This window comes from Lissotriton vulgaris, chromosome 9 (genome assembly GCF_964263255.1).
Source record: "Lissotriton vulgaris chromosome 9, aLisVul1.2, whole genome shotgun sequence".
NCBI classification, from domain to species: domain Eukaryota; kingdom Metazoa; phylum Chordata; class Amphibia; order Caudata; family Salamandridae; genus Lissotriton; species Lissotriton vulgaris.
This window is the reverse complement of record NC_141697.1, coordinates 1,054,464,145-1,054,491,854: the sequence shown is the minus strand read 5'-3', so window position 1 is coordinate 1,054,491,854 and position 27,710 is coordinate 1,054,464,145. Positions and strand designations below refer to the sequence as shown.

Sequence of the window (27,710 nt, the reverse complement as noted above, 5' to 3'; positions counted from 1 at the left end):
TATCCTGGCTCTGGGTGTCCCTGGAACCATCAGTGGTGGTCAGCTTGTGTTTAAGATAAGTGTGGGTGCTGGTTGCGATGTCTTTGTAAATGATGCCGCTGGTTTTGAAGGTGGTGCGTGCTGGCAGGGAGACCCGATGGAGTTTCATCAGAGTAGAGATGATTTTATCATATTACTGCAGGCACTAGTCGAGATGGGTTGTGGTGTGTAGGATGGCCTAATGGATGTCAGTGTAGCATCCGTGAGGCCATGGAGAAGAGCATTAAAACGTTCTAGATGCAAGAGTACAAGGGCTGCAACAGAAGTTCTGAAGTGGCTTTCTGGAAGAAACAGGTTGACTGTCTTTAGAAGAGAGAGCTGGTGCCAGGCTCTCTTTTTTCCATTTTGTTTTTAGAGGCAGAGGTTGGTGTCAAGTGTGAATCCAAATGATTTGACAATCAGTGAGAGTTGGCATTCGAAGCTCTCACAGCTAATGTCATTGAGCCAGGTTTGTAAGGCATCTTGTTTGTTGTTCTTGGCAAAGTAGGAATTCCTTCTTGGTTGGGCTTAGCTTCAGGTGAGTGCTGGACATTCAAGTCCAGAAGATGTGCAAGCACTGTTTGAGGTGTTGGATGTCTGATGCAGACGAGACTTTCAAGTAGAATTGCGTATCATCAGCATATTGGTGAGTCTTGATTAAATCTGTGTGTAGATATAGGCATCCGTGACTCTATATAAATGTTGAAGACGACTGAAGACTGTATGGAACCGTGAGTGACTCCACATGTAATAGAGCTCTTTTGGCATCTGGAGATGCTCATGTGAACAAACTGATATTGGCTAAAAATGTAGGTGAACCAGTGAAAGACATTCCTGATGAATCCCATTCACCACTCGAGTGTGCGTATGAGGGTGGGATGGTCGACTGTGAAGAAGGCAGCTGAGAGACCCAGCAATATCAGGAGGTGGGGGTCATCCTTATCTGCGGTTAAGAGGGCATTTTCTATGATGCGCTAGGTGGCAGTTTCCATACTGCAGCGTGATTTGAAGCTAGACTGGTAGTTGATGGGTGTAGCACTGATGTTATTTTGGAGTTGAACACAGATTGCTTTTTCAGTGACCTTGCAGAGATTAATTGTAGGTGAGTTATAGGCTGGTATTTAACGAGATGAGGGTCTTGTGTAGGTTTCTTTAGCAGTAGAAGGATCTCCCTAGTCTTAAGAGCTTCTGGGAAGATGCCTTGGGTGAAGGAGGCATTGACACTGGTAAGTAGGGGTAAGAGAGCATCCCCAGATAGAACTCTGATGAAGGATGATGGTAAGACATATTCATAAGAAGTGGTTTTAAGGGACTTGCCTATGTGAGTTTTCGAGATGTAGCAGCCCCCCAGGACATTAAATAAACCACAATAAGTCTCCAGGCTGTCCTTTCCCAGGTGATTGCTGAGGGGAGGCGGCTAAGTTTGCCCTCAGGTGTGGTTTTGCCACCACTGGTTCATTGGGCAGGGCAATTTCCACGACTGTGGCATTGCAGCGCCACGCCTGGTTGTGTTCGACTGGGTTCTTGCCTGATGTCCAGTGCTCGCTCATGGACATGCCCGTTGATGGCTCCTGCCTCTTTGGCGATAAGGCCGACAGTGCACTGGAGCACTTCAAGGATTCACGGGCCACGGCCAAGTCCTTGGGTCTCTCTTCAAAGACCACTGCCACTCCTGTGTTTTGTTTCTTTCGTGGCCAGGACAGAGGTACCCAGGCACGCTCCTCCAACAAGCCTGCGCAGAACCAGCCTCAGCGAGGCCGCGGCCGTGGCTTCCGCAGGGGTGGGTCTGGGAACCAGAGTGTGGGTCAGTCTTCCTCTACCGCCACTGTTTCCACCTCCAAGCCTTCCTAATCTGAGCTTCAGGGAGCACCCCACGCTGGTGGGTGGCAGGGTCCGCGACCACCTCCACCACTGGCGCAAAATTACATCGGACAAGTGGGTGCTGCAGATAATCCGCCGGGGTTACTCCCTTCCCTTTCAGCCTTCCCCTCCAGCCTTGCCACCTCAGTGCCACCGCATGTCGGGGGATCATTTGGCTCTTCTCGGACAGGAAGTAAGGGCCCTGCTGGCCAAGTGGGCCATCGAGTGCGTTCCCGATCAGGAAGTAGGGAGTGGTTGTTATTCCCACTAACTTCTGGTCCCCAAGAAGAAAAAGGGGGGCCTGCGCCCCATCTTGGAAATCCGGGACATCAATCGCTTCCTCCGGAAGAAGAAATTAAAAATGCTGACTCTGCTCAGGTCCTGGCTTCCCTGGAGACTGGATGATAGCGTTGGACTTGCAGGATGCCTATTTTCACATCCCCATCTTGCCGGTCCACCGGCGTTCGTGCGTTTCATGGTAGGCCACGAGCATTTTCAGTTTGCCGCGCCCACCTTCGGCCTTACCAGTGCCCCTCGGGTGTTCACGAAGGTGATGGTGGTGCTCGCAGCTCACCTGACAGGTCGGGGTGTCAGTCTACCCCTACCAAGACGACTGGTAGTTGAAGGCGGGCTCGCCCCAGACTACGTCGTCTACCACCTCCAAATTATGGCCAACCTCTTGCATTTGCTGGGGTAGTCCATCAACGTGCTGAAGTTGCACCGAAGTCCCTCTCAGAGTCCCTTCATCGGAGCTGTTCTGGATTCGACACTGTTTTGGGTTTATCCACCCGAGATATACAGGCTATGATTCCGATCTTTCAGCCTCTATCCCGGGTTTTGGTCAGGATGACCCTCCGGCTTCTTGGCCTGTTGGCCTCCTGCATCCTGCTGGTGACACATGCCAGATGGCATATGCGGGCTCTGCAGTGGGACCTGAAGTTCGAGTGGGCCAACATCAGGGCAACCTCTCCGATCATGTTCAGATCTTGGAGGGCGCTGCACGACAGTTGCAGTGGTGGCTCACAAATCGCGATTGGGTCAGTCACAGATCCCTCTCCCTTCCCCAACCGGAGCACACTGTGGTGACGGATGCGTCCCTCCCGGAGTGAGGAGGCCCATTTGTTAGAGGCGGAGATAAGAGGCCTCTGGTCTCCGGTGGAAACCCGGCTCCATATCAACCTTTTAAAGCTGCGGGCGATCCAACTTGCACTGAAGGTGTTCCTTCCCTCTGAAGGGGGTAAGCGTAGTGCAGGTGTTCACGGACAACACCACCGCCATGTGGTTTTGCAACAAGCGGGCGGGGTCCTGGAACCTTTGTCAAGAGGCTCTACGCCTCTGGACATGGCTGGAACATCAAGGCATCACCTTGGTTGGTCAATACCTCTGAACGCCAGGGCGGACGAGCTCAGCCGCCGGTGCTTGTTGGATCACGAATGGCGTCTGCACTCAGACGTGGCGCAAGGTCTCTTTCAGCAGTGGGGAGAGCCTTGGTTAGATCTGTTCGCCACCAAAGAGAACGTGCAATGTCATCAGTTCTGCGCGTTGGAATTTCCAAGGCGGCACTCGCTCAGAGACGGTTTTCGACACGAGTGGAGTTGCGGTCTGTTGTACGTTTTTCCGCCTATACCACTTCTGCCCAGAGTGCTAATGAAGTTCAGATGCGACCAGGCCCAAGTCGTCATTGTTGCTTCGGACCGGGCTCGAAGATTTTGGTATCGTGAGCTTCTCAGTATGAGCCTGGATTCCCCAATCAGTCTTCCTCTTCGGGAGGATCTTCTGTCGCAACGACAGGGGACTGTCCTCCACCCGAACCTGGCCAGCCTGCACCTCCATGGGTGGAGATTAAGCGGCGACAGTTGACAGCTTTTGATCTTCCTCCCGAAGTCTGTGATGTCATTCTGGTAGTCAGGCGTCCTTCCACCAAAACGGTATACGCCTGCAGGTGGAACAGGTTTGTGTCTTGGTGCACAGCAAAGACGGTGGATCACCTTTTCTGCCCCTCTTTCTGAGGTCCTTCTGTTCCTTCTGTCTTTGGCCCAGCAGGGCACTGCCCTGGGCACTATCAAAGGTTATCTTTGAGCCATCTCCGCCTCTCTGAGGCTTCCAGATCAGCCTTCTCTTTTTAAGTCCCTGGTTGTTAACCACTTCCTCAAAGGCATTACACATACGTTTCCTCCTGTGCCTTTCATAATGTCTCAGTGGGACTTAAATCTTGTTTTGACTTTTTTGCTGTGCGCTCCTTTTGAGCCCCTTCATAACTGTCCCTTATGTCTTCTCACTTTAAAGACTGCTTTCCTGGTAGCTAGCTCCTCTACCAGAAGAGTGAGTGAGCTCCAGGCTCTTTCTTCCAAACCTCCTTTCCTTTCAATTCATCCGGACAAGGGTTCTAAGGACCTGTCCTTCTTTCTTGCCAAAGGTTGTTACGCCCTTCCACATCGAGCAGACCATCACTTTGCCCACCTTCTTTCCGCATCCTTCCAGGGAGGAGAAGAGGCTCCACCACCTGGACCCAAAACGTGCATTCGCATTCTATCTGCAGCGTACACAGCAGTTCCGGGTGGATGATCAGCTCTTTGTTGACTACGTGGGCGCCAAAAAAGGTCAGGCCGTGCACAAACAGACCAGCTCTCGGTGGGTCATTTTATGCATCAAAGCATGTTACTCGTTGGCTAAGAAGGAGCCTCCTGTGGGGCTGTGTGCCCATTCCACCAGGGCAATGGCAGCCACTACTGCCATGGGTCGCGGCGTTCCCTTGCAGGACATTTGTCAGGCAGCTACGTGAGCCTTGCTGCACACGTTTACCAAGCAATACTGCCTTGACAGTCAGGTCCATATACACAGCTTCTTTGGCTGTTCGGTGCTCTGTGACTTTATGGTGTAATCGTGTTCGCAGACCCACCTCCGGGGTTGGTATTGCTGGGGTATCTATTCTAAGGTAAGGAATCTATCACTAACATGCCTCTTTCAGATGCACAAGTTTCTACCTGTGTAACGATATATCTGTAAGAGACATTAGTTAGTGATAGATTCCTTACCGCCCCACCCATCCTCCCCGTTATGCGAACTGATTACTAGGGTTAAGGTCATCCCTTTCAGGGCCCTAGTTTTATGCACCAATGGTCAGTATCTTGCATGTCTCTGCATTCCTGGCGCGCAAAATCGTGTACAGAACTGACACAGAGCCGCAGGATGCCACCTACTGACGCGCAGGGGTACTACTAAGGGACACTTTCCGGATCTAGTCTGACACCTGGGGAATATTGTAAGGTAAGGAATCTAACACTAACAAATGTTTCGTACAGATATATTGGTACACAAGTAGTAACTTGTGCATTAATACATTGTACCTCATACTAAATAAAAATAAAGATGTTTGGGTGGGAGGTTTTTAATTGTTTAAAATACATTTATAAAATGAAGATCTATTTAATTGTTTTAATACCTATTTTATTTCAGTTAATGTGCTGTAACATTTTATTGTATTTGTTAAAAAATATTATTTTTTAAAGTAATTTACATTTTTATAATACATTAGTTAATATATATTTAAAGGATAATACACTTTAATAATTTTCCTCATATTTTAACATAGGAGGCTCCTGATGGTGAAGATCTCCACCTAGGTGTGCAAATTACTAGTGGTAACTTTACTCTCTAAATTCCGTTGTAGTTGGCTTCACATCTGGATTTTAGGGTGTGGAGACATGAAGATCTGCTCCTAGGTGTAAAGCTATGCTCTGAAATGGGTAAACCCAAAGTGGTGTATATTTGCACCTAGACCTAGAAGTAAATATACTTGTCAGTAAATACAGACATGTATATTTCCCTTTGTGAGTAGGACACATATTGTCTAAACTAGATGGGTGAAATTTAATTTTCCCTGATATTAGTACTTGTCTCGGATTGGTCTTTTCCCTCATTTATGTACAATCACATGTTCAGTTATGGTTTTTCAATTTGTCAGTATGTACGCACAAAGCACCTATTGCACAAAAATTCCCCAAATTGGTGAGAGCTAAAGTTCTGCATTGAACTTCTCTTTATTACAAATCCCATTTATTGCAGAGTTAAAATTTATATAAAAAATGACATTTCTAAATTTATTGAGGATTTTCTGTATACATACAACACTAAACCATTTTTACACAGTTCGGTGGTGCAGAGGCTGTCCTCAGCACCCAGAGCATACTCTGAACTGATGAAGCGGAAACACATCTGATTCAGTGGCTCATGGGCAGGAACAAGGCCTGCACCCAGATCCCACTAATCATGACCAAAATGAGTGGTGTAAGTGAGACTGGGTGTTGAGCCTGACTGAAGGAAAGCCTTTTCACCCAACCCGTGTAGCACATGGCCAAACACAAATCATCATTTGTTTTGTACATGTGTGAGGTTAGAGGTTTAGGAGGTAATTGGCAGGGACATGGTAGGCTGTTGTCACACAGCTGGCCAGGTCCACTGTGCAGACAGTGTACAGCCAGGATTCTGAGAAAGGGTGCAGAGCCTGGCTAAAGCCACACATAATAGGAGGGGGTTGTACAAACAATGGGTGTTGCACAGAGTAAAGACAAAATCACTGAAAATACTTTAAGGATGAGATGTAGTTTCTTCAGCCCAGAACACATTCAAATATGTTTTTTTTAAACCTAGAAAGTCCCATAAAAACCCAGATAAAGTCTATTTATGGCTTAGAAATAAAACATAAAAGCCCATATAACTGACCAGTTATGTTAGAGAAACGAAACATTATTGTGCTCCCACCATAAAAACCATAATCCTTCCTCCAAACATATGGTCTTCTCATGATCGTGCACATGATGTGACTTTACTGATTACATTACCTTTCACCTTACTGAGGTTACATATATTATCACTATCGGTAGTTGTTTCTTATTAATGATGTATTGTTATGTACTGTTATTTATTTCTATAACTGTTGTGATGGCTTTAGCATTTGAAAAAAGGATTCTGCATTTCAAATTGAATATCAAGAGATTATTTTTTGAAGGAGGAATTTCCTGGTAGAGCTCATTCTTTTCAACAAGAAATACTTTTTCTTACATAGTGGTATCAATGTACTAAATTAATAGAAAGCAAAATGGGATTCTATGCAAATTAATGTGATTTTTTTTTTCTTTTCTCCTATAAGGGATGGAGAGGCTTTGCTAAATTATCAAATATTGGATGCTCCAGACAAAGCCTCTACTGTACAGGTTGACAAGAAAGGTGTACTTACCTCTGGGTCTCTAACTGGAATTTCAACAATGGAAGTAAATTCTCGCGAACCTTTTGGGATCAATCAGACAGTGATAGTGGGTGTTAAGGTAAACTTTTTAAAATAATTTTTTCTTAAAGTTGCTAAACCATTTTGAACTTGTATACCATTAACTTTGATAATAAAATGAAGTAGCTCTTAATAGGTACATTATTTAGTAAAAAAAATTTATTTGACTTTAAACCTGAGTTCCATAAAGAATAATTCAGTCTGTTAATACTCAGTTGTGGTATTCCTTTATGAACTATAGTTTGTAAAGAAAAGAAATACATCTCTATAGTCAAGTAATTTTAGCGTTGAGTTTTTATTGAACGGAGGAAGTCTCTTCCGGGCACATAAAACTGACAACAGCCATTTCTATAATTTATTTTATCACTGCATTCTGTAGGCATGTTTTGAGATCAAGTGTCATTTCATAATATACTGTAGTTATTCATTTGTTGTTTTGTTGTGTGCTATAATGCTTCCTTTATGTAAAATGCTGCCAATCCTGCTTTTTATCTCGATTTGAATATGCGGGTATAACACTTACATATTTTAGAACACTGATGTAAATATGGGTCCAGAGGGGCAGCTCAAAGGCAGACTATCAGGAAAAACACCAACTGGCTGTAGGAACTTGCATTATTGTTTGTAAAGAGTGAGAACACACTTCAAATAATGAACCTTAATGTCTGGGTGAACCACAAAAGTCGCTAAATAAAATGTGCTTAACCGTATGGAACCTAAGTATTTATGCAGTACTCAAATGGTAATAAATAAAAATACAACACAAGCAGATCCAGAATTATGAGCTTTCAAAGTTTAAGGTTCAAGAATGGCGCCAACCACAGGTATCCGATTGTGCCAAACCAGACCAAAGTCAAAAGTTCAGGCTGACCGGAATGGAGCAATGGCCTACTGGGAGAGGTACTTTCTGGCTTTGATGCAGGGACTGCACTGTGCTGCCATGAGACGCTCTTTGTCGGATCTGTTGAAGTCATCGATCAGGAGCTGCTCGGTGTGACGATGCGAGGCTCTGAGTCACACTGTGTCGAATCCGGTGAAGCTGCTGACCAGGTGCAGCGCTGTGCTATGATGAGGCCCTGCAATGGATCCTGTGAAACATTCAGTTAAGCCAGGAGAAGTACTCTTACACCAGCAAATGATCCAGGACCTTGAGGGCAGCACTAGTGGGTCAAGACTCACTCCAAGTCCGATTTGGCAGGTCAGCTGGAAAGCCGAAAGGCCTCTGGAAGCTTGTTATGTTCCTGTAGCTCAAACAGGAAGGCAGCCAACTGACCCTTGGGGTCAATACTGTGGTCCTGGGTTCAAGGCAAGCAGGTCTACTCTTCCTATTTCAGACAGCAGGGCAGTCCTTCTAAATATTCTCAGTTCGTGGAGTGTAATGATTCCATTGACTTTAAGTACAATTAGGGTCCTCTCAGGACCTTCACTTCCCTATACCCTGGCCCTTTGTTCACAGTCCGGCCCAATGCACATTTCTCAGTGGAGGAGCCGTCAGCAGCCCACGGACAGCTGACCAATCTCTAAAAATCCCCAGAAGCTTTAAGCAGCAGAATGAAAACCTTCTTAAAGTAATAATATTTCAACATGGGAGACCCAAGGATCATGGGGGACCTGTGATAATAACTATAACGAAAAACACACTGGTCCTTAGTAACAATACTTGAGATGCAAAAATCCGAATTACAAATACAATTTTAGAAATTCCTTTAATTCAGAATTAGTATTATGTCCTCAAACACACACAAAGCTTTTCCAGACAGTGGCCATATTATAAAATATTCATTTATTAAAATATTGTATGCAATCCTATGTGTCTCTTTTACTTCCTTCCAAGTACTAGGGAAGTTACAGTACAGGTAGTTAGATTCCAAATGGAAATGGGATGTTCTTTTGTTGAGATAAAACGTAGAAGTTTCTTCCCTTCATCTATTTCTGCTAATAAAGGACCACTAGAGAGAGATCTGATCACTGTGGTCAATGTCTTTAAACAGTGGTCCATGAATAAGTACCATTAAAAGCAAAAGTTTTTTTTAACGAATAACACATCAGGTACTTTAGCAGAATATGTAATGCCAAGACATAATAAAAGGGAAGCCTTACTTTTAACTTTTATGCTGTTGCATAATATTTAAGTATCAAAAAAGAACAAAGACCAAACAGATTGACTCAATCATCGAATTTCCCTACAAATTCCAGATAATTAAATACTTTTGACAGACCTCTTGTTCATTAGATTGGTAGTAAACTATGTATGGTGTTACAGGATGGTCTTGCCATTGGTTTCATGCCATTGCTGAGGCAGTGATGGTAGCAGTGTGGGTTATCGAGGCCTTTTGAACTATTTGTCACTTCAGATTGTTCCTGCACAGAGAAGCATGCATTTCTCTGTTGTTTGAAGCATAAAGGAGCTGCAGTGTAAGGCAACCTCATAGAAAATAACCTAGAAAAGAGCTTAAACTGTAATGTGTTTAAATGCACTATTTAATCAGTGTTTATGGTTTCATGGAGCATGTTCCACAGTTTAGCCTTGAGCAACTAAGTTTTGACCTGATTTAACCTTGAGTTCCTTATGAGGTACTTACACTAATGTCTTAGAATATTTCCAGGATAGGAGTTAGTACAGAAGACAGGTAAAATGTTGTAATTCATTCTACTGCAGGAAACTGCATAAATGGGGAATTTGAAATGAATGACGGGATTAAGATTCCAATGCTAACTAAAGAGAAACCTGGGATATTTGATGATAAAAGTGATTAAATATGCAATCACAGATACAACATGAAACACAGTATTCAAACTTACCATTTAGGCTAAGGCCTTGAAATGAGAAAGACCACAATTTGTTACTGCTTAATGTTTATATACAGCCAAAAATCCAATTTAAATGGAAATATTGTTGAATATAGGATACAGACTTAAAGATTAGTTAGATGTTAGTCAAAATGTAATATTAGTGATGTTAGACTTTGTCTCATGGTTAATAAAACCACATTATACGTGAGAGAGTGACCATCATCTTGATCCTATCCTAATTTCATACTTTCACAGAATGTATAGGTAGACATGCTATGAAATGGTAGGTATTCTGTTGATACCTCTTTTTTAAATACATATTTCAGTAGCAATAAAAATGGATAATTGAATACTTTGTTAGTTCAACAAATGCGATTACATTTAAAATTAGACACTAGACTATTAAATGGACAAACCATTCCCAAGAAAGGAAGACTGTATAACAAGGAGCTCACCTCTTACACTAATCTATGGCACTGTTTGTTCATAAAATATACAGCTAAGCAATCCATCCCAAACTCCCATCTTTCCGAATTTTTAGAATCTGCCAAACTTAAGATGCCATAGAACAGCAGTCTTACTCATCTTTTCCCTCCGTCGCCATTCACTTGGCTGTGGGAGCAAAGGTCCGAGGGATTAGTTCAGGGCAAACATAGCACACAAGGTGCACCCACAGAGGCAAAGGAGCAGGACGGTGTAGGATCGACATTGAGAGCCCAGTTTGAATAGGGATGCTCCGGTCACAACAAACACTGCAGCCTCTGGCACGGAGATCTTCTGGAGGTGACCACCGGTTGGAGAGGTAAGTTGAGTTGTCGAGGGATGCCGGGACACTGTCGGTTGGGGGCCACCTAAGGGTCGGGTGAAGGGGTGTCTTTTGGCGTTGGGTTTTCCTTACCGGCTCTGGTCGCGGGGATCCTCCAGATAGAGACTGCAGGCGTCGTCGGGAGAATCAAGGTAGGTCAGAGATCACCAGATCCTAGGTCCGGATCACTGCAGAGACCTCTTCATGGTTTTGGGCCACTCTAACTTGGGCCGTTGCCGTCTGGTGCAGAGTTGTGTAGACTTGTGAATTTGGCCTGAGCTAGAGTCTGTTGGTGAGCAACTCCTGTGCTCACGGGAGGCAAGGTCTTTTTAGGGAAGGACGGCAGGTCTTCCAGGTTGTGGGGGGCTTCTGGCTGCAGGTCACACCAGGATTTTGTTGGAGCAGTTTGAGGTCTGTACAGGCCGGTAGGACAGGGGCCAAGTCAGTTGGTGTCCTCCTTTTCGGCCCTTCTTCTTCTTTCTTGTCTGAGGAGGCAAGGTTTGGGGTTGCCTCTAAATACCAAATTTAGGGGTGTTTCAGGTAGGTACAGGTTAGGACCAATGGGTCCCTTCCTTGAGGTGGGTCTACTATAGTGGAAGGGGGCATAAGCCTTACTCTGGTTGGCTGGATTCCCCCTCTTCAAGATGGTGGAGACAGAGTTGTGCTTTGCCTCGCCTCTCCCACCTGAGGAGTAGGGTTGGCAAAGGTGGGCACACCTCTCCTCCTGTCTTGGTTTTCACGCGGATTCTCCCACCCAAAGTGGGGGTCAGAACCAGTGGGGGCCAGTTGCTGGGAGCAGCAAATGGCTAAGTCAGCTCACAAAGGCAGCAAGCCTTTGAAGCTACCACTTTGTGGACCCTGCTCATCCTGGGGTAGGAGGCTAGGCACCTCTGCCCAGGTTGTGCTTTGTCTCAGGACTCCGATAGTGGGAGGCTCTCGACCCAGGGGTACAGAAACATGTCTAGGGGTAGCAGCTGGCGAGCAGCCAGTCAGCCAGGACACTAGATTCGGGTCGTGTTTCAGGGGGCATCTCTAAGTTGCCTCCTGAGTGCATTTGGCATTAAATCCAACACTGGCATTTGATATAAAACTTCCCAGATTTCAGTAAAGACTTATGGTGCTGTGGAGTTCGTAATGACAAACTCCCAGACCATATACTCTTTATGGCCTTACTGCACTTACAATGTCTAAAAATGGACGTAGACACTGTGGGGGTACAGGGCTCATGCACCTGTACCAGTGGTATAGTGCACCCAGCTAGAGGGCTGGCTTACCTATGCTATAGGCAGTGAATTGTAGGCATGGCAAACAGGGTTGTGTGCCATGTCGACTCTTCACTTTGCTATGCATCAAAACACACAGCTTGCAATTGCAGTGTGTGTGTATTAGGGTTCAGTGCCTCTTCGGGTGGCACAATATGTGCTGTAGCCTTTGGAGGCCTTCCCTGGTCACAGTGCCCTTGGTACCTATAGAACCTTTTGCAAGGGACTTGCATGTGGCAAGAGACTTGCCAATTGGGCTTGCAACAGTACAGTTTTAGGGAAAGAACATAGGCCCCGAGTACCTGGTTGGCAGGAACACATGGCACACTTAGTCAAAAAGCATCAACATCAAGCAACAAGTGGGGGACAAAAATGCAAAAAGGGGCCCTTTCCTACAACCACATTAAGCAAGATATTGATAACACATTATAATGTCACAATTTATACTAGTTTACACGATTTTCGATATCTAATTTAAATACTAAACCTTGTAGAATACTTGATAAACATTTATATTTTAATGTGGAATGATGCATTTCAAAGATTCTAGTCTAAAAAGAGGGTGATTCTTGCATAGCATTGAATATTTTTCATTGGTGATAGTTCTAATACAAAATCTACATGGCGAGTTTTTCACTTTTCAGCTTAGCGAATGAATTGCATCTATGCAGCACAAAAGCAATATTCCTACCTATTTGATAAGAGTGGCATTATGGTTTTGTGATAAATTGTATACCTTTGTTTATCTGACATACAGAGCAGTAGTAATGCATTTGATTTTATTGTGCAGGTGTCTCCTGTTTCATACCTGAGAATATCAACAAGTCCTGTTCTGCGTTCCCGAAATAAAGATGCTTTACAAGCTATTCCGCTGGGTATGACTTTGACCTTCACAGTTCATTTCCATGACAACGCCGGTGATTCATTCCATTCACAAAATTCAATGCTCAGCTTTGCAACTAACAGGTAACTTGGCAACACAACTTTTTAATGAAGTTGCTTTTTCAGCTAAATTGGCACATTTAGGTAATACTTAACCATCTGTTTTGAAATCTTAACATTTTGAGTTTCTTGTCAATTTCTTGTATCTACAAAGTTCTTTTAACATCATAACAAATTATGCATAGCTGCATTGCAAGACATCTTCATCTCTTAAGATTTATTTATAACAGATGTGCATAAATGGTGTGATCGTAATTAGCTTTTGCAATTTTTAATGACCGCTGTGAATAGCAGACCTTCACATCAAGTTTAAAAATATTTTCACCCTATGTCACATTTTTGGCACTGGAAAGGGAAAGATTATCTGATCTGACCTGAGCTAGCGTGCACAATTTAATGGCATTTTCATTGCTGTCCCAAAATACGTTTTTGGTTGAAAACGCAGCCCAAATCTCCATCGACTTGTTATGCTCATTCTTTGCCCCTTTTCATATTGCTTTAATGGAGTCCTACTCTCTACAGCCTTTTTTCACTGTATGTCATTTTAAGGTATCATCATGTGCCTGGAGCTGCTTTAGTGCAACATCTGTAAAAACATGTCCAATTTTACGAAGAAATGATAGTCCATTGCAATATAATGTTGTATATGAATTTAGGACCCCAGTGTAATTTTCCCGATTCATGCCCATATATAGGTATAAATTACACTATCCTTATATAGGCATAGAAATCATAACCCTATTTAGACTTAGCCTATGCAGTCCAAATACGGCATGGCTACTTTCACTAGTTCCGAAAATCCACAATGATTTCTTGGAAAAACCCGCCTTCAGCAGGCAGGGACTTCTTGCTTGCTTGAATATAGATTTATCCAAGACCTCATGGAGTTTTCAAAGAACTGAGCCTTTGATGACGTTATGTCCAACCTTACGTCAAACTCAGCACCTTCAAGGTATAAATATGCCCACATTTGCCCAGGCAAACACACAGTGGTTTGGAGCAGTTCGACTATCTACCTACACGACACAGCTCGCTCCAGCAAGTGCCGAAGGAAGCCGACCCTCCAGCAGACGCACTGAGAGAGACTCTGTCTTTTCTTTTGCCAAGAAATCCAGCTCCAGTGTTTCCAAGCTACCCTTGCGGGTTGTTGGGAAATTGAGTCCTGAGAGAGAGATACCAGACCTCCTTCATTCTAAAACCAAGGTACGGAGCTCATTAGACCCTTAGAGAATTCTTAGATAGGTTCTTGGCAAAAGAATACTGAAACTAAGCTACACCTCACTTACTTCTTCCCTTGTACTAGACCTAAGTTAGGTACACTGGGGTAGGCGTATTTTAGAAGCACCAGTTGAGTACTTTTTAGCCTTTATTTATCAATGTATTTATTATATATATATTTTATGGCTTAGAAACATATCATGCTTTTACAGTATTATTTTACAATACTCTTCCTACTGTACGCATTGTACTTTGCAACCAGTATTAGTATTGTAGCAGTTCATTTCCTCTGCATGAGAAAGAAGGCTGTTCAATAAATACCTTTTTATTGAAAACGCCTGTCTCTCTATTTCTCTGCACCTCTGGTGAAACAAAGCATGCACGATTGACTGAGTGAATTAACTATCTATTGTTTCCGCGACTCTAGAGATACATTTCTTATTCTTAGGAAACAGAGTTGTCATATTTATGCGGTTGTCAAAAACGAATCCCTTCTTGTTCATTCGAGAAAGTTTCTAGTGACCTCTGAGCTAGCTGGCACTCACAATTAAATCTAATATATTCGATATAGACCTAGTAGACCTCAGTCTTACGTCAAATCTATAGTATATATTATTCCAATGCGCAGAGCCTATGGGAATATAGAAACTACACTAAAATAAGAAGCAATTTTTTTGTGGGTACTTTCTCGAGGCATAATTTAAATAGGCAACGTTCCAGGCAATGGTACATTGCATTGTGACGACTCGTCAGCAAATAAAGTAGTTTTGTTGAATTGGTAACCTACCATAGTTTAATATTTCTATACATGAACTTATGCTAGTTGGGTGCAACCACAGAAGGCAAAGCAGACTAGACTCTCTTTCCTGACTGAGCCGTAACAGTGAAGCATTGCCATTCTTTAAACTTTGATTTGCTTAAATTAAGCATTGATGAAAGCTTGTTGGTATTTTGTCACATCAAAATATGTCAGCTGTTAAGGAAGATTTAGGATAAATTAAGATTAGCTTTTTATGTTGAATTGCGACCTTCTTAAATATGAAACTTCTAGTGGTGTGTCAGGACTGCTACTTTTCAACATTCCGTGATTAACTGAATTGTAGGTTCACACCCTGACTTTTGAACTTCTGTTTTGTTCTTAGCATAGTGCCTGTTTTGTGACCTTTGACTGATTCCATAGTTTTGCCAGGCTTTTAACGGTTAATGGAACATAGATGCAAACCACACATGTAAAGTGACATGCACAAATAGTTGTGTAAGTTATTATAAAGTGGTAGAAGATGTATATTCAAATTGCAGTGGAATATGCATGCCCAGTTTAAACACTAAAACAACAAATGAGCACAGATGAATATTTAGAGGATCTCCCATTGAAATACAGCTGCACTCCTTCATTATCCTCTTCTCAATGTTCCCCTTCATGTTACCTCTAATTTCCAATTTGATGCCTTGGTTTAGAGCACAGTGTTAAAAAACAAGTGAGAACCCCCCTAGTTTACTTCCTTCGTGAATGGACACCTACATCTGGTAGTCTTCTAGCTGCAGATTCCTTACCTTTGAATATCCCCAAACATCAGACTGGATTCAGAAGATTTTTAATCAGTACCTCTGCGTGCCGTTAGGGGGCGTCTTTTGGCTCGGCGGTGTACGCTCCGGAAGTGACATGTGCGGTACCTATTTAAATGCCACCTCAGCGAACTGATGTCAATTCTTTCCTTTCCACTGCTGATAGTGCTTATCTGAGTGGACTTTTTGTTGACTTTTTTTAGATGTCATCTCCTGGTCTGAGGATGTCACCCAATAAACTGGCTGGTTTCAGACCATATGAGGCCGGTCGTAGGCAAATGTCAGTGATAGACTCACACTTAGTGTGTTTGTGGTGCTTGGAGCTAGGACATAACTCCAAGGCATCTAAGGACTGCCGTGCCATGCACCCGAAGGAGCTGAGGGAGGATTCCCTCAAGCTCCATGCTGCCCAACATCTGCTGACTCCGCGACAAAATGGTCCTATTTGCATATGAGGTCCCCATATCTTTCACAGAGCCCCTTCTGACATTCTTCATTGCACTCTAAATCATCAGAGAAGTCCCACAAGCACAAGAAGTTGTAGTCCAAATACTCTCTGATTTCCCTGCTTCCGTCGAAGTAATCGGAAGACCCAAAGGCGTGCTGGCCGTCCAGGTCCTATTAGTCGGCACGGTCTGACCCTGGGTCCACTCTGCCCTGATTTTTCCAAGTACTGGAGCGAACCCCGCCAGCTGAATACATTTTATTATGCCCATGCGTCTCATCTTTCGGCCGACTGACTCCTCTTGAATGTCTTCGCGCTCCACAAGCGCTGGAGGTCACCTACTGGGACAATGCCAGCAGGTTCGCCATTCAGGCCCCAAAAATTACTCGCTGGATTCGGAGCGGAGGTGCCGGGGATACCAAGACCTTCCTTAGCGCGCACCAGTGCCACCATCCCCATTGTATTTTCTGACTCCGACTCGGAGCCGGATTGGTGTTGTCTGACGCTGCGTCTGGCATCGACCGAGGACAACGTTTCTGGCTGGAGCCGAGCCAGTGCCATATTTGGTGGAAAGGCCTAGTAAGGAGACGTTTAGGAGGGGGTCTATAGATCCTTATGGAGGACAACTGGTATAAGAAACTGGATGAGGCAAGTATGTTGGACACATCATGTGACACTGGCCTGGTTTACCCTCCTACTGTGGCTTCCAAGGAGGGAACCTCTTTTGCAGTGGTGGTGTGCAGGGCAGCCGAGGTCCTAGACCTTAAAATACACTCTGTGGCAGTCAAGAGTAATGTCTTGACAGAGGTGCTTCAGTGGGGATTTGCCCCCTCGGAACCCTTACTCCCATTCATTGAAACAATTACGGACCTGCTATAGGATGATTGCCTGCCGCCATTTCACCCCCCTGGGGATCCCAGTTTTCTTACCCAGCACCCGACCCTGGAGAGCTTGGTGGTCCAACCCTCCTCATCCCGCATTCACCCTGGGGCATTTCTTACCACCTCATTGGATGGGGATCCAAGCGGCTGAACAGCTTTAGTAAAAGAAAGTTCTACTCCACAATCCTGGCTCTGTGGCCATAAACAATGGATGCCTATTGGGCTGTTATTCCGTTATTTCCATGCACTATGGAATTCAGTTGCTAAGTGCTTCCTTTGGTCCCTGAGGAGGTACAAGACACACTCCCCCAAGTAGTTGCTAATGGAAGAGATGCTGCAAAGTTCTTCATCAGATGTGACATTGACATCGCTAGGTAGAGCAATTTCATTGTCAGTGGACTTTAGGCACCACGCCTGGCTGAGAAAATTAGTTTTTTCAAGGGATGTCCAGTCTACCCTCATGGATATGCCCTTTAATGACTCTTGCCTCATTGGATACAAGGTGGATTCAGTGCAGGACCGCTTCAAAGACAGTAGGGCTACGGCCCGGTCCTTGGGCTTGTCTATAACCCCTCATCAACCCCAGCAGGCTTCCCAGCATTTTCATGATCGAGGGTTTGGGTGCCAGAGACCATGTGGGACAGATGGCCTGTGGTCAAGTTAGTCCATCACATTCCCCTGGGTGGTCGCTGGCTTCAAGCCTCTTTTTTCTGCCCTTAAACCATCCTGCGAAAAGGGGGAACAAGGGAGACCCTACTCACGACGGAACCAGGGTAATGTGTTTATCCAAAGAACAGTGGTTCCTGTGGCATAATTACTTGTACAATTTATATTTAGTACAACAGCTAAATAGCACTTTTAGTTTATCAGAGAGGGGTTGGCAAAGAAAAAAGCACGCTCATACCAATTTATAGAAATTGCTTTTTTATTTTAATTAAGACAGACTGTAATCATATCAGCGACATATATACAAAAAAGTGCAATGTGTCCCCAGTGATATTGTGAGCGGAAAAAAACCCATAAAACAGTAAGTGATCTGTACAATTTTCAGCTATGGATATTTACAAAAGGAAAATGACCAAACGCGATAATAAAGTCAATTTATAATCAGTGACTATCTACAATCATAGAACACTGTGTTTGAAGGGTTCATTTCGTATGGCGTCGACGGCGTTTTGACCCGTTGGATGAGGGTCTCGTCAGGACTAAACAGTGAGGGACATCTCGTGGTGTCTTATAATTACGCAACCCATGCGTGACTAAGTAAATAAATTGACTTACAGTGAACCCAGCCGGGCACACTGTCGTTGAATTGCCAGTGGGGTGGTGATGGTTTATCCAGTGGGAGGCAGGATACGCCATCACCTCCCCCACTGGTGGTTAGTAACATCAGTCTGTGGGGTACTCTAGATAGTACAAAGGGGCTGCTCCCTCCCCTTTGTGACAACCCCTCCACCCATGCCACCCAGTCACCATTGGCTGACAGACTATCGCTCCTTGCTACGTCAAGAAGTACATGCTGTCTTAGCCGAGGGAGCAAGAGAGAGGATGTCTTTATCAGAAGAAGGTTGTGGTTGTTATTCTTGCTACTTTTGGCTGGCAAAAAAGGATGAAGGGCTTCATCCTATCCTAGATCACTGCCTACTTAACCTCTTCTTGAAGAAGGAGAAATTCAAAATTCTCAGTCTTGCCTAAATTTTTTCTGCCCTAGATACGGGAGACCGGACTGAAGCATTGTACCAGGACACATATTTCCCCATCCTGTCAGCCCACAGACACTCTCTGCAGTTCGTGGTGGTCCATGAGCACTTTCAATGTGTGAGCTACCCTTCAACCATACCAGTACCCCTCGGTGTTCACCAAAGTGATGGCCGTGGTCGCAGCTCATCTGCAGAGGTCAGAGTTTTCAGTCTCCCCTACCTCGATGACAGGCTCACTCCAGGCTGTTGTCACCCATCTTTAGACTTTGGAGCACCTCCTGCACTCTCTAGGGTTCACTACCAACATGGCGAAGTCACATCTGATTTCCTAACAGAAGCTCCCTTTCATCAGAGCTGTTCTGGACATGGTGCAGTTTCAGCTGTATCCTCCTGAGCGTCGAGTGTAGAATATTCAGGATACCGATGTTTCTGGCTCTATCCTGAATTTCGGAGTGACTGAATCGGTCATGTCCTCCTGCGTCATGCTGGTGACACAGGCCCACTCGAATATGCACGCTATACAGTGAGTCTTAAAGGCACAGTGGAAGGAGCATCAAAGAAATCTCTCTGACGTGGTCCAGATCTCGGAGTGAACTGCAAAAGACCTGCGGTTATGGCTAACAAACCACGATTGGGTCAGTGGCAGACCCCTCTCCTTTCCCCGACCAGATCTAACAGTGGTGACAGATGTATCACTCCTGAATTGGCCATTTGGGAGTGGTAGAGATCACAGTACTGTGATCTCCTGTGGAGTCCAAGCTGCGCATAAACCTGTTGGAGCTCCGGGCAATTTGCTTGGAGTTAAAAGCCTTTCTTCTTTGAACAAGAGAAGGCTGGTACAGGTGGCAATGGATACAACCACCACCATGTTGTACTGCAACAATCACTGCGGAGTGGGTTCGTGGACCCTATTTCAAGAGGCTCCGCACCTCTGGAGTAGCTGGAAATTCACTGCATTTCCCTCGTGGGGGACTAGCGGATCATGAATGGCATCTCCACCTAGAGGTGTAGTGCACAGTCTCTTTCAGCAGTAGGGATAGCCTTGGTTAGATTTGATCGCCATCTCCGAGAACGTGCATGTCCGCAGTTATGCCTGCTAGAGTTTCCAAGGCGACACTTGCTCAGAGACACTTTTAGTCTTGAGTGAAGCTCCGGACTTCTGTACGCCTTTCTGCCAATATCACTCTTGCCCACAGTTCTCAAGAAGATCAGGAACGACAGGCACCAAGTCATTCTTGTGACTCTGGATTGGGCACGGAATGTCTGGTTTCCTGAGCTGTTGAGCCTTACCATCAGTATTCTAGTCAGGCTGCCTCTTTGGGAAGACCGTCTGTTACAGCAACACAGCAGGATTCTGCACCCGAACCTGCGCACTCTCCACCTAAGTGCGTAGACATTGAGGGGCGACTGTAGACCGCTTGCGATCTTCCACCTGAAGTCTGTGATGTTATTCTGGCAGATAGGCGTCCCTCCACCAATTCAGTGTATGTCTGCCATTGGGAGACATTTGTGCCATGGTTGTCTTCAATGTTGACCCTCTATGTATACCTCTCTCACGAGTTTTCTTGTTTGCATGGTCTTTGGCTCAGCAGGGCTTTGCTTTGGGCACAATTAAGGGTTACCTGTCCACCATCTTGGCGTTGCTGCAGTTGCCGGATCAACCTTCTTTCACCTGTTATGGCAAGGCTTCGTAAAGGTCTGCAACATATGTTCCCACCTAGGCCCTTCATCATGCCTCAGTGGGACCTCATCTTTGTCCTTACCTCTCATGTTCGCACCATATGACCCTCTGCACAATTGCTCTGTTAAGCTATTGACCATGAAAACTGCCTTGTTAGTGGCCATAACAATGGCCGGGGTCAAAGAACTGTAAGCGTCCATTCCCACCTTCCTTACACCACCTTTTTCCCAAACAAGCTGGTTCTCCGGGCACTTGCCTCCTTTCTTCCAAATGTTGTGACTCCTTTTCTTGTAGGCCAGAACATCACCGTGCTTACTTTCTTTGCCCCACCTCATCCCTCCAAAGAAGAGGAGAGACTCCACCTCCTGGACCCAAAAGAGGGTTCTTGTTCTACCTTGACCGCACAAGAGAATTCCAGGTGGACATTTGATTCTACATGGGCGATGTGGGAGCAAAAAAAGGCCAAGAAACCGCCCCCAGAGGGCTTGCGGTCTCACTTTACCAAAGCCAAGGCTGCGACTACTATGTGAGCGTGCGGCATTCCTCTCCTGGACATCTGTCAATCAGCGACCTGGGCATTGCTGCACTCATTCACAAAACATTACTATCTGAAAGAGACACGTTAGTGATAGATTCCTTACCTTAGAATATCCCCAGGCGTCAGACTGGATCCGGAAATTTTTGCGTAGCAGTACCCTTGCGCGTCGGTAGGCGTCGTCTGCGGCTCCGCGTCCGTCGTCGGCATCGTGGGCGCCGTGATGACGTCGTTCGGAGTACTTAGACGCCGCCTCCGCGTGCTGACGTCAGTTCTTCTTTTTTCCGCGCCAGTAGCGCAGATCCGGAAAAAGTGGTACCGTAGTCACTTTTTGACTAACTCTTTTGATCTTTTTGATTACCCTTTTCGAGTCTTCGACTCAGTTCGGTGCCGATAGGGAAATGCCTGGTTTCAAACCTTGTGAAGATTGCGATCGACTGATGTTGGTTCAAGGATCCTCACCGTTGGTGTCTACACTGTCTCGGCTTCGACCACGACGACAAGACCTGCCTCGACTGCCGGGCCCTTAATTCGAAAGCTAGACGAGAGCGGTCCCGTAAGCGACTTGAACTCCGGCAGTCGGCCCCGGGCTGAGAGAGGTCCCGGTCCGGACGGAGGTCGAGGGACCGGTCGCGGGAGCCGAGCCGTCATAGCTCCGGGAGTCGACATCACTCCTCTGGGTCGAAGTCGTCAGGTAAGTACAAGAAGTCGAAGAGACGTCATCGCTCTTCCGACTCCCCCCCGACGCTCGCGCAATGTGGCCGGGGGTTCAGGTGGAACCGCCCACGCGGCTCCGTCAGGGTCGCAGGCGTCGCGTCCGGCTTCATACCCTTCGGTCCCTGGGCCTAACGCGACGCCGGAGGATATCGAGCGATTCCTCATGGCAATGAGGTCCTCTCGCTCCTCCAACGGGTTCCGCGGTGCCTTCGGGCCCAGCGGCCCCGTCTGGGGGTCCTAGCGGGTCGGGAGCTTCGGCCCGACGCCGTCGGGTGCTTCGGCCCCAACGCTGCCGGCGCCTTCGGGCCCGGCGCTGCAGGGCCCCACTGGATCCAGATCCGGGTCGTCGCCGGTGGATTTAACGGCCTCCCTGGCGCCGATCCCACAGGTGTCACCTCCGGCACCGTCCTCGGGCGGCGCCGTCCCTGACGCCTCCCACGACCCGGTTCCGGCGACGAAGCGGCGCCACTCGGCGCCGATTCAGACGCCGTTTGGTGAGTTCACCGTTTTGGTGAGTTCACTTACCATGAACCGGCCCCATCCTTTACTGATCCTGAGTACCAGGTGATGGGTGATGGGTGATGAGGAGGATTGGGAGGGGTCTGAGGACCCTCTGACACGCGAGTGCCAGTCTTATGAGGACTGGACAGGTGAACTTGGGGAAGCCAGTGGTTTAGACACTTCGCCTGACACTGGCTTTGTCTCCCCTCCTAGCGTGGCTACGGAGGAGGGGGCAACATATAGTGTGGTGTTGATGAGGGCAGCCAAGGCCTTGGGCCTTGAGCTCCCCGTCGCGGCCGTGAGGACTAACCTCCTCACTGAGGTCCTTAAGCCGCAGTCATGCTCAGCCGAGCCTCTGCTGCCGTTTAACGAGGCCTTGACCGACGTTCTTTTGGGCACTTGGTCCAAGCCCGCTACGGGTTCGCCCGTAGATAGGAACGTGGCCAGACCCCACCGCCCGGCCCCGGGTGACCCATGTTTTCTGTCCACCCACCCCACCCCCGAGAGTCTGGTCATCCAGGCCTCAAATTCCCAAACCGCATTCCCGTCGGCTCCACCGGACAGGGAATCCAAGAGGTATGAGCAGTATGGCAAAAAGATCTTCTCATCCCTTAGTCTGGGACTGCGGTCTTCCAACACCTCATGCCTCTTGGGCCGCTACACTCACTCTCTGTAGGACACGGTCGCGGAAGTGATGCCAGAGTGTCCGTTGGAGGTACGGGCCAAACTCGGCCAAGCCCTTGTGGAAGGTCGGGATGCAACCAGATATTCCATCCGGTGTGGACTGGACACCACCGACTCACTGGGTAGAGCGATGGCAACGACGGTGGCCGTAAGGCGCCACGCCTGGTTGAGGTCCGCCAACTTCTCGGCCGATGTCCAGAACACACTCATGGAAATGCCGTTCGATGGCCGTCGCCTCTTTGGCGACAAGGCAGACCATGCGCTTGAGCGGTTCAAGGACTCCAGGGCTACGGAAAAGTCCTTGGGCCTCTCGGCCCCACGCCAGCAATCGGCTGCCTTCCACTCCTTTCGTGGCCACGGAAGGGGTGCCCCCACACGTGCTGCCAGCCACACTCCGCAGGGTAATACCCAACGCAGTGGCGGCCGTGGAAACCGGCGTGGCGGCGGTAGGGGACAACGGCGAGGTCAGTCCACACCTTCCCCCGCAGCATCCGCCTCAAAACCCTCCTACTCTGTGCTTTCAGGCCCATGTGACGCCAGTGGGTGGCAGGGTTCGCCATCACCACTCCCACTGGCGCACCGTCACATCGGACAGGTGGGTGCTGCTCCGGAAGGAGAAGTTCAAAATGCTGACACTGGCTCAGGTCCTAGCTGCCCTGGACCCAGTAGACTGGATGGTAGCGTTGGACTTGCAGGACGCTTATTTCCACATCCCCGTCCTGCCGGCCCACCGGCGCTACCTGCGGTTCACCGTTGGCCAAGAGCACTTTCAGTATACCGTGCTCCCATTCGGCCTTACCAGCGCCCCACAGGTGTTCACAAAGATGATGGAGGTGGTCGCAGCTCATCTGCGCAGGCTAGGGGTGTCAGTCTTCCCCTACCTCGACGACTGGTTGTTGAAGGCGGGCTCGCCCCAGACAGTCGTCAGCCACCTCCAGACTACGGCGGATCTCCTGCACCAGCTGGGGTTCTCCATCAATGTACCGAAGTCACACCTGTGCCCCTCTTAGAAGCTCTTCTTAATAGGAGCGGTTCTAGACTCGGCGCAGTTTCGGGTTTATCCGCCCGAACAGCGGGTCCTGGGATATTCAGGCTCTCATTCCACTCTTTCGGCCTTTATCACGGATCTCGGTCAGGTTGACGCTGCGGCTTCTGGGGCTGATGGCCTCCTGCATCCTTCTGGTGCATCACGCCAGGTGGGGGATGCGGGCTCTGCAGTGGGACCTGAAGTTTCAGTGGGCCCAGCATCAGGGCAACCTGTCCGACCACGTCCTGATCTCGGAGGGCACTGCGAGACAGCTGCAGTGGTGGCTCACGGACCGCGATTGGGTCAGCGGCAGATCCCTCTCCCTTCCCCAACTGGAGCACGTAGTCGTGACGGATGCGTCCCTCCAGGACCGGGGAGGCCACGTGGGAGAGGCGGAGATCAGAGGCCTCTGGTCTCCGGCGGAGTCCCGGCTCCATATCAACCTTTTGGAGCTGCGGGCGATTCGTCTAGCACTGAAGGCATTCCTCCCCTCTGTCCGAGGGAGTGTAGTGCAGGTGTTCACGGACAACACCACCGCCATGTGGTACTGCAACAAACAGGGCGGGGTGGGGTCGTGGACCCTCTGCCAGGAGGCTCTGCGCCTCTGGCAATGGCTGGAACATCAGGGCGTGACTCTGGTGGTTCACCACCTGGCAGGTTCTCTGAACGCCAGGGCGGACGAACTCAGCCGCCGGTGCATGATGGATCACAAATGGCGTCTGAACTCGGACGTGGCGCAAGTCCTCTTTCTGCAGTGGGGAAAGGCTTGGTTAGATCTATTCGCCACCGAAGAGAACGCGCAATGTCATCAGTTCTGCGCGTTGGAATTTCCAAGGCGGCACTCGCTTGGAGACGCTTTTCGTCGCGAGTGGAGTTGCGGTTTGTTGTACGCCTTTCCGCCTATACCACTTCTGCCCAGAGTGCTGAAGAAGATCAAGCGAGACCGTGCCCAAGGGCACGAAGGTACTGGTATCCAGAGCTACTCAGTATGTCAGTCGATCCCCCGGTTCGTCTGCCTCTGCAGGAGGGCCTTCTGTCGCAGCAGCAGGGGACGGTCCTCCACCCGAACCTGTCCAGTCTCCACCTCCATGCTTGGATATTGAGTGGCGACAGTTGAGGCCATTTGACTTGCCTCCTGAAGTCTGTAACATCATTCTGGCAGCCAGGCGTCCCTCCACAAAGTCTGTATACGCCTGCAGGTGGAACACATTTGTGGCATGGTGCACAGCAAAGGCTGTGGATCCTCTCTCTGCCCCTTTTTCTGAGGTTCTTCTCTTCCTTCTTTCTCTTGCCCAGCAGGGCTCTACTCTGGGCATTATCAAGGGCTATCTTTCTGCCCTTTCAGCTTTCTTGAAGCTGCCTGATCAGCCATCTTTGTTCAAGTCCCCTATTGTAAATCGATTCCTTAAAGGCATCACACACACATTTCCACCTGTTCCGTTTGTGATGCCTCAGTGGGACTTGAACCTTGTACTTACATTTCTGATGTGCGCTCCCTTTGAGCCACTTCACAACTGTCCTCTCCTCCTTCTTACACTGAAGACTGCTTTCCTGGTTGCCATCACCTCTGCCAGGAGAGTGAGTGAGCTCCAGGCCCTCTCTTGTACTCCTCCTTTCCTTTCTGTCCATCCGGACAAGGTTGTGTTGCGTACTAAACCATCTTTCCTGCCCAAGGTTGTCACAGTCTTCCACATCGGGCAGTCCATCACCTTGCCAACCTTCTTCCCGCCACCGCACCCCTCTAAAGAGGAAGAGCGGCTCCACCGTCTGGACCCAAAACGTGCGCTCTCTTTCTACTTGGATCGCACACGCCAGTTCCGGGTGGATGACCAACTCCTTGTTGGTTACGTGGGCGCGAAGAAGGGAAAGGCAGTACACAAGAGGACCATCTCCCGGTGGATCATCTTGTGTATCCAGGCATGCTACTCCTTGGCTAGAAAGGAGCCCCCTGTTGGATTGCGGGCTCACTCCACCCGAGCCACGGCGACAACTACTGCCCTGGGCCGGGGAGTGCCCTTGCAGGACATTTTCCAGGCAGCTACGTGGGCCTCGCTGCACACGTTTGCAAGACACTATTGCCTGAACAGTCAAGTCCGGAGGGATGGCTTCTTTGGCCGTTCCGTCCTCCAGGACTTTCTGGTGTGATTATTGGTTCGCAGACCCACCACCGGGGTTGGTATTGCTGGGGTATCTATTCTAAGGTAAGGAATCTATCACTAACGTGTCTCTTTAAGATGCACAAGTTACTACTTGTGTAACGATATATCTGTAAGAGACATTAGTTATTGATAGATTCCTTACCGACCCACCCATCCTCCCCGTTCTGCGAACCGATATCTAGGGTTAAGGTCATCCCCTTTCAGGGCCCTAGTTTCAATGGCACCAGTGTTGGTTTTTAACACGGCTCAGCGCTTCTGGCGCGGAAAAGCTGTGGCTAAGAACTGACGTCAGCACGCGGAGGCGGCGTCTAAGTACTCCGAATGACGTCATCACGGCGCCCACGACGTCGACGACGGACGCGGAGCCGCAGACGATGCCTACCGACGCGCAAGGGTACTGCTGCGCAAAAATTTCCGGATCCAGTCTGACGCCTGGGGATATTCTAAGGTAAGGAATCTATCACTAACTAATGTCTCTTACAGATATATCGTTACACAAGTAGTAACTTGTGCACCTGGACAGTCAAGTCTGTTGTGAGTGGCACTTTGCCTGTTCGGTCCTGCAGGACCTTTTGGTTTGATAGTGTTTGCAGAACCACCTCTGGTGAGTTATTGCTTGGGTATCTATTCAAAGGTAAGGAATATATGACTAGAAGTCTTTATCAGACGAACAAGTTACTTACATTTGATAACTTCTTATCTGGTACAAACTCTATCTAGCTTCCGAATCCTTACCAATCCTCCCGCTCTTGAGAGCCGGTTCAGGTGTAAGGGAACCCCTTTTAGAGGCTTTCGTTTTTTCCTCACCAGTAGTCAATTGTCATCGTGGCTCTGCTCTCCTGGCATGGAAAGTCACGAAAGTAACTCACTTCTGCACTCTGGGGTAGCACCTATATAAGTACTGCACACATCACTTCCAGCACGGACCATGCCACCTACCAGTGTGCAGGAAAATCTTCCAGATCCAGTCTAACGCCTTTGGATGTTCATAGGTAAAGAATCTGCGGCTAGTTAGTCTCTACGAGATAAGGCATTACTGAAGGTAAGTAATTTGTTCACTAGGCAAATACTGTCTTACCGTCTAATAAGAACTTTAGGAAACCAGGAAGAGCACAACAGTCTTCAGTGCAGGCTTACTACGTATGCATATCCTGATTAGGGCTCTATTAGCACAACAAAGTTCCCATAAAGTGTTACCGAAATTGGTGAGGGATTCCCTATAATACAGGTGCCATTTTATAGAGAAATTATATAATTATGCCAGTTGTAAAGTGAGGTTTTAGAGCACTTTGGTGATCATATTGCTTATTTCTGAGCCATCTGTGTGTTACTTGCTTGTTGAGTAGCAGTGCAGAATCAAGTGAGGCTGTTTAGCATTTCATTGTGGTTAATATATTTGGGGTTTGGGTAGTTGCTGACATGGAAAGGGTGTAATTTGGTAGGGGTAATGAAACCTAGGTGGATAATGTTGCTAGTCCACAACTCAATAGCGATTTCTCTAGCCCCTCTAAAATTCTTACGTATACTTAGATATTGTTACTTTGCATATTGAAGGGTAAAGGCAGTGGTGCAGGAGTATTGAGAGAGAGGATTACAAGGTGTAGATGATTAATGATAAGGGCATTTTAATCA

At 47.4% G+C, this 27,710-nt stretch overlaps 1 protein-coding gene across 1 annotated transcript in view; it reads left to right on the top strand.

Annotated features, from left to right (window-relative positions):
* NUP210 (nucleoporin 210) overlaps positions 1-27,710 on the top strand; it is a 519,503-nt gene that overhangs the window by 394,317 nt on the left and 97,476 nt on the right. The window contains exons 30-31 of the mRNA XM_086939009.1: positions 7,028-7,202; positions 12,813-12,988. Coding sequence (XP_086795135.1) covers positions 7,028-7,202; positions 12,813-12,988 — 351 coding nt within the window. The remainder of the gene's footprint in view (positions 1-7,027; positions 7,203-12,812; positions 12,989-27,710) is intronic.